Source organism: Miscanthus floridulus, chromosome 2, assembly GCF_019320115.1.
Source record: "Miscanthus floridulus cultivar M001 chromosome 2, ASM1932011v1, whole genome shotgun sequence".
NCBI classification, from domain to species: Eukaryota; Viridiplantae; Streptophyta; class Magnoliopsida; order Poales; family Poaceae; genus Miscanthus; species Miscanthus floridulus.
The window spans coordinates 145,859,380-145,866,740 of NC_089581.1; the positions used below are offsets into that span (position 1 = coordinate 145,859,380).

At 44.8% G+C, this 7,361-nt stretch overlaps 1 protein-coding gene across 1 annotated transcript; it reads left to right on the forward strand.

Annotated features, from left to right (window-relative positions):
* Positions 1 to 538: 538 nt before the first annotated feature.
* LOC136532131 (U11/U12 small nuclear ribonucleoprotein 65 kDa protein-like) lies at positions 539 to 5,772 on the forward strand. Its single transcript, XM_066524740.1, has 11 exons — positions 539 to 1,030; positions 1,313 to 1,384; positions 1,535 to 1,741; positions 2,541 to 2,622; positions 2,744 to 2,926; positions 3,006 to 3,128; positions 3,218 to 3,388; positions 3,869 to 3,956; positions 4,631 to 4,684; positions 4,866 to 4,936; positions 5,449 to 5,772. Exons 1-11 carry the CDS (start codon positions 810 to 812, stop codon positions 5,530 to 5,532), a joined length of 1,356 nt encoding a protein of 451 aa, XP_066380837.1. The 5' UTR covers positions 539 to 809; the 3' UTR covers positions 5,533 to 5,772.
* Positions 5,773 to 7,361: the final 1,589 nt, after the last annotated feature.

The following is a 7,361-nucleotide window of genomic DNA, read 5'->3' on the forward strand; positions in this document are numbered from 1 at the left end:
ACGAGAGGGCCCGTCCGGCGGTGCGATCTCAATCCAAGCGCATGCAACCAGCGCACACCCCGCACGTGCGGATAGCAGCTTCCTCTTGTCGGCGAAAAATTAAGAAGTCCACCACGGCCTCTCCGCATCCTAGACCACTTGAGCCCAGCTTCCAGCCTATGAATAGACCCAGCGCTCAATGGGCCGTCGTGCATTGGATGGTTAGAAGACTCGATCCAACCCGGCATACAGACCACAATGCACACGTGATAGGCGGGCCTCCAACAAGCGCATCATTTCCTCACATCAAGACACCGGCCCGTAGCCTCATATACATCAGTTACAGGTCTGGAGCGTGGAGCCCTCCTCCCCCTTCCGCCTCCTGGCTCCGGCCCGGCCAGAACACGGCGCCTTGCCGCCTTCGCTTGCCTGCCGTCGAGCCACAGCCAGTGGCGGGCCCAGCGGATAGTCCAGATGGACGACAGCACTATCCTGGAATCCGGTCCAAAAGAATTTACTACTTCGCAGCCCGCAAGAAATTTGGCCCAAACGGCACCATTCAACTCGTCCGAAGCAACCGAGCCACCGCGACCCACGACTGGGGAATCTGCGCAAGAGTCCGCGACTCCGGACCGGCGACCGCCGCCCTCGGCCGCCGCCCGAGCCCCGAGGTGGCCCTCTGGCCGAGGCCGCCATCCACGAACGCCACCTACAAGGAGCGCCCGAATTCCTTACGCCAGAAACGGCGCTTGAGCCCCCGACCGGAGTGCCCCGCTCCGGTAACAACCCCACTCCAATACAGCGTCGTGAAGTCACCGACGTCAATTTCGATGGCGTCCTTCCCGCCGCCGCCGCACACGCTACCTCCTACCCCCACAACACCCTACCCGGCAACACCTCCGCCTCTGCACCAGCAGCAGCAGGGGCCCGCTCCACCGGGGGAGGCGACGCTGCTGGTGCGGCATCTCCCAGAGGCTATCACGCTGGAGATGCTATCCCGCCTCTTCTCCCACTGCGGGGCCACATCCGTCCGCCCCTGTTCCGGTGGAAAGTACTTCTCTCATCTTGTCGCTTGTTGCTTAATTATGCTTCGATTGGTGCTTCACATGTTGAATTAGTTACAGTAGCGCGTGGTTGTGTCTAGTATAACTGCTTCGGTGATGCTGGAATGGCCTATTGTGTCATAGATATGTCTCATTTATATTTGGTCAAGTATGTATACCGAGCTGTCTCCTATGTTATTTGGTTGCTAAAACCATTTTGTTGGTCTGTTGCTGGCTGAGGAATATTATGTTTGGTTAGTTTCTAAAACCAGTTTGTTGGTCTGTTGCAGGTTGAGGAATTGTGCATTTGTAGATTTTAGGGATGAGGCGGCAGCCAATAACGCACATTCGCTCTTGAACAGGTTTGCTTCGTCAATCACGCGATCTGTTAGGTTACTTAGACTCTCTTTCTTAGCTGCATGAACTAACCACGTCTTCTCTTTCAAATGCCCCATTGTGCTCATCTCAACTCATATGTCAAGCATTGCCTTGTTCACTATCCGGCTTTGCAGGTTGAGGTTTCTGGGGAAAGTGTTGACTGTTGAGCGAGCTAACCGTCCAAATGCAAATGATTCTCACCTGAAGCATCAGGACCAATTAGTGCATGGGGCGTCCCAGGTACCAAGTATTAGTTCCCAAAATCAGAAGGATCACACATCAACTGCTGAACCAATTGCCCCCAAGCTTGGTGTGGACTATCCATTCCCTCCGCACCTTGAATATGTTATCAGTTCACTGCATCATTATGTCACTTCATTATCTTTTGATACTCGCATGAAGATACTTAGCTGTTTCTTAGCTCTTGTGAATACTTGTCCTGCAATGATATATTACTGTTCTCAACATTCATTTAGTAGTTAAGAGATTGACTTGCCATCTGCTACTGAGAATTTAGATTCCTACAAAATTTAAGACAAAGCTTACGTGCATATTCCTACACATAATTCTTTTTGCTAATCATGAATCTCTCTCTCTCTCTCAACAGAATTCTTGGGTTGTTGAGATTTATGGGTTGAGTTATCTATGTCAGATTGTGAACTAGTTGGATTTATTTGAAACAATATTCATCAGTCTAAAAAGGCCTATGTGTTATCATGCAAAGTATATATGGTCTATTTGCATTTACCATTTTTCTGGAAAGTAACCAAAATCAAACTAGCATCAATTCTATGCTACTGTATGCTGACTTAGTTGATTCACTTCTATTACTATGTTGCAAAGTTTTGCAATCACCTGTTGACTGCCATTCTATGCTGAAGCCTTTTCTACTGTTGGCAATCCTAATACACGTCACTTTCTTGAGCTTGATTTGAGTAAAGGGCGTACCCAGTGCAGAGAGCTCCCGCTCTGTGCGGGGTCTGGGGAAGGGTGTCAGTGGCAAGCCTTACCCTCGCCTGTGCAATGCGAGGAGACCGCGACTCGAACCCAGGACCTTCCGGTCACAGGCGGTAAGACTCTACCGCTTGCACCAGGCCCGCCCTTCTTGAGCTTGATTTGAGTGCCCTACAATTTTTTTAGGTATGCATATCCACCACCAGATGGAAACATATTGACAAATATTGTCAATGCCCTGATTGCCGTCCCTCAATTCTATAACCAGGTTTATTAGGATTTCCACCCTATGCACCCATTGTTACAACTTGCAAGGCATGCCTCTGCCTATTTTTTCGTATTCTGCGTGTGTATATGCATTTTGATCAAATCATTTTTTCTTCAAACAGGTCCTGCATTTAATGAACAAGATGAACCTTCCTGCTCCATTTCGGATGGCATTGCCTACTCCACTGCTACCATCGCAAGTGCCTGTTACCCCTCATCCTCAGCCACTACCGCAATGTACTACCACCGGGGAGCTTCATACGGCTGATTTGTCTAGTGATGAGTCTGAGTTAGAATCATCTGATGTACTTGCTACTATTGTGTTTCCAGTTTGACCTTGTAGTGTCTTTATTAAATCATTCATGCACGTTTTATCTATCGCAGGAAGATATTGATAAACGGAAAAGCAAACGTGCAAAGCATGAAATGATTGTTGGTCCTGCAGTTGATAAAAGTGTTGCTCATGAAGAGCTTCAAGTGATCAAAAAGAAAAATCCAGTACTTCAGGTTAACTATTCTTTGTTTGTTGATTATTACTCATTGGATGAAAAGTCAAGTGTCTTATCTTTTTTTGCCGATGCAATGGTTCTCTTCAGATAAAAATTGTCCCTAAGCCTATACAGAAGGAACCACCTGTCCCAAGTATGACTGAAAATGAACCTGATTCAACTCATGAACAACTTCAAGAGAAACATTTTGTCACACCTCAGGAAATGTCGAGAGAGAAATTACCACCAGAGGAGATTTTATCGCTTCCTATGTTCAAGGTACACATTGCTTATGTAGTACTACCATGTCATTTGCACAGATATTTATAGGGTGACGAATGACTTAGTCCATCATCTTTCATTCCTCACTTTTTGTTTGGTTTGTGGAATGGAATTGATTGATCCATCATCATCTCATTCCTCACAAGCTAACAATTAGTACTAGTATGAGGAATGGAGTCATTCCACCAAATTTGAGGAACGGAGACATGATGCACCACCTCGTCTAGAATGGAGTGATTACTCAAACCAAGCATCCTATTAACGGAGACATATATATTTGTGAATTAAGTGATTAACTGATTATTATGAATGTATCATCAGTTGGTGAGTTGTTTCCTTCCCCTTGATCTTGATGATGGTAGTCTGAAATTTCAAATAATAGATATTGTTGATAGGTAAAGCAACATTTATATTTCCTTAGGTCATAAGTTGTTTACTGACCGCTGAATCAACTTCAAATATTATGTTATTTTGCAGAATTACACTCCAGGAAATCCTGCCAGTGTTTTGTACATTAAGAACTTGGCAAAGGATGTCACTCATGATGACTTCTACTATGTCTTTGGTAAGGCCGTCAAGAGACCGAATCTTTTTCAGGGCCTTGCTTTGTTATTTGTCCCAGATGAAAAATTTTAGGGATCACATAGTTACCTTTAAAGGGTTTGTAAATATAATGATTAACTACTAAGGTTGAGATTTATTCCAACTTGTGCAACTCACGCCCAGTAGGAACCCGGGCAATCTTGTCTGTTGACTGTAGGCATACCTTAAATTTAACGACTGAGTTGTATGTATTGCTGAGGGTGATTAAGATGTGCTATGAGGTTGTGCGGATAGGCCAGGTCAAAGATCTGTTACCTAGGAATCAATGACCATGCTTGTGTGCTCCTTGGCTTAGTAAATGGTTCTTGATCAATTGCTGCTATGAATGAAAGAGCTGGCTGCAAGCATGCACCATCATCAGAACTATGGTTTAATTCAGTCAACATGCTTTCATGTTAACTGCATTTGTGCTTAAGATTCTAGGTCCTAGGCACCTAGCCGAAACATCATGAGTAACAAAGAGCTAGAGTGCTAGACGATGCTGCGTTTTTGTAACCTGTATTGTTTTGTCGCATATCCTGTATTTGCATCGGTGTTAATACTTTTTTTTTTCTCTCCAAAAGAGTAGATTTGTTCATTCACTGCAGTATTTTCTCAATTTGTCACTAATGTATTCTTTTTAACTTCTCTCTTCAGGCTCTGTATTTGAAAGCATGGAGAGTGCAAGGTTGGGTCTAAAGTATAAAATTAATGCAGGTATATTATCGACTTAGTCCCTTAAAGTTATCCAAAAATAAACTTGTTTTCACAAAAATCTACAAGCTACTTTTCATAGTGAAAATTATGTGGAAAGCTGCTGTCATTGGTTACTGTTAAGTTCTGCGTTTTTGCTACCACTGTGCTCCTCATTCTGTTTTTTCTTTAATCCTGTTGCAGGAAGGACGGATGCGTGGCCAGGCCTTTGTCACATTCCCCACGGCTGAACTTGCTCAACGTGCCCTGGCTAGTGATTTTGTTATTGACATGATGTCTTGTTTGTAATGTTGCACAGTATGAGCTCATTGCTAATTTATCTAATTTTGGGACTGCGGCTCTGTTTGGACGCCGCCTACGGATGCCGCGCCGAAGTCGCGGCCGTGCCAAAAGTTTCCTAAAGCAGTTTCGGCGAGGTATAGCGTAAGAAATGACTTGCATAGCGTTGGCGAGTTGTAGTGGTGCCTTAACTCTGGCGACAAACCAAACACTTTCAAAACTGCGGCGTCAGAGTTGTGGCAGATGGCGCGGTTTGGTAACAAACCAAACATGCTCTACAACCTGAGTGCATTAGACAGCTAGATGTGGCAAAAAGCCAAAAGGAAAATCAATATATTGCATGATTTGTCTTAAGAGCACACATCATCTTCCTTTGCCACCCAATGAGTATTCTATATAATTTTAGCTGTTTACATGACTCTTTGTTATCGGGTCCATGAGAACCATGAGCGCTTGAAAATATCTCATTTATGGTTTTGCAGAGTCTAGCGCATGGCTATGTGTTCAAAGGAAAACCAATGATCATACAATTCGGAAGAAATCCTGCTGCTAACAAAGCTTCCTAAAGCAGGACACATTTTTATTTCCAGATTTTGACAGATTTCAGAAGTTGGTAGGAACTGGAAAGTGACAATCAGAGGTTGTGGGTATCTGTTGACTGTTGTTAGTGCAACCTGTTTGACATTACACATTAGGCTGATTGGTTCCTCCCATGGTGCAATTTTTGTAGAACATTGTACATTTCAATTTGCAGATTATTGAAAAATTTACTCGATGAAAACGGACACTGGAGGTTTTAAGCTGCAGATCGAGCTGTTACTCCATATTTTTGTTTAAAGGCCAATGACTGCTAGCTGCCTGCCGTCACAGAGAATCAGTGACGCGGTGCCCTGTATGCAGTGGCTCCATCCATCTCCAGAGTGAGTTAAGAAGGGCACGTTGTCTGGAATTCAAAATAATTTTTAAATTCAGCGAAATTTAGGGGCATAAATGGGACTTACATTTTAATATAGAAGAGGACTTTTAGCTCATATAACACTGTGGGTACGATCCCGGATTACCCTCGATAGACTACATGGGCTGCGCCGCCAGGGATGGTCCAGCCCACAAGACGAAGACTTACGATGCACGGTACTGCTCGTTATGTACCGCAAGACATCATGGGCAATATCCTGAAGATGCTACGAGATATGTTAGGATATGCTCGATACCGTGATTCCTGTAATATGTTAGTGCTTATCGGTTATCTTCTAGATCTAACCGACTTGTAACCCTACCCCTGACTATATAAGGTGGGTAGGGGACCCCATCAAAACACACGCAATATCATACAATAGCCAATACAAACCAACAGACCACAGGAGTAGGGTATTACGTCGTGCTGACGGTCCGAACCTGTCTAACTCTTGTGTCTCTGTTGCCTTCTTGTTCTTGATTACACGCACCTCCGTCGATCAATCTATCTTCGTGGGATACCCCTCGGAGGACTGCCGACGATATTATGTCGACAATTGACGCGTCGAGTAGGGGTGTGCGTGCTATTTCCATGACGAACAAGATGGTACACTTTTAAGCCCTTCGTCCTCTCCAGAGCCCGGCCAGATCTTTACGGTCGGATCGATCTCTTGGGTCATCAATGCTGACGGAGACAGAGAGATCTTCAAGCCGGTGCAGATCGATTCTGCGCCGACCACACCAACGCCCGCAACAGCAAATTCGATCTCGGAACTGCCTCCGAGGTCGTCTTCACCAACAACTCGCGGCCTGCTACCCCGCTGAAAGGTCCTAATGGCTAGAGGGGGTGAATAGCCTATTAATTTTTTTTACAACAACACTTAACAAACCGATTAGACAATTACGAGGCGAAGCAAGTGTTGCGCTAGCCTACTAAAATTGCAAGCCACCTACCACAATTCTAGTTTCTATAGTCTCTATCCACATAATGACTATGTCACTACACTAAGTTAGTGTGCTCTCAAAGGCTAACTAAAGAGCCATACTAACTAAACTAACAAGCTTTCACGACTAGCTACACTAAAGAGCTTGACAACTAGTTTGCAGTAAAGTAAAGAGAGAGTGAGCAAGATGGTTATACCGCCGAGTCGAGGAATGAACCAATCAATCACAATAATAAATACCAATCACCTCAGAATCAAATAATGACACAATGATTTTTTACCGAGGTTCACTTGCTTGCCGGCAAGCTAGTCCTCGTTGTGGCAATTCACTCACTTGGAGGTTCACGCGCTAATTGGCATCACACGCCAAACCCTCAATAGGGTGCCGCACAACCAACACAAGATGAGGATCAGACAAACCACGAGCAATTTACTAGAGTATCTTTTGGCTCTTCGCCGGGGAAAGGTCAAGAACCTCTCACAATCACCACGATCAG

Coding starts and splice junctions, on each gene's coding strand:
- LOC136532131 (XM_066524740.1), top strand. CDS start 810: ATGGCGTCCTTCCCGCCGCCGCCGCACACGCTACCTCCTACCCCCACA. Junction 3,129..3,217: donor AGAAAAATCCAGTACTTCAG/GTTAACTATTCT, acceptor GGTTCTCTTCAG/ATAAAAATTGTCCCTAAGCC. Junction 3,389..3,868: donor TATCGCTTCCTATGTTCAAG/GTACACATTGCT, acceptor GTTATTTTGCAG/AATTACACTCCAGGAAATCC.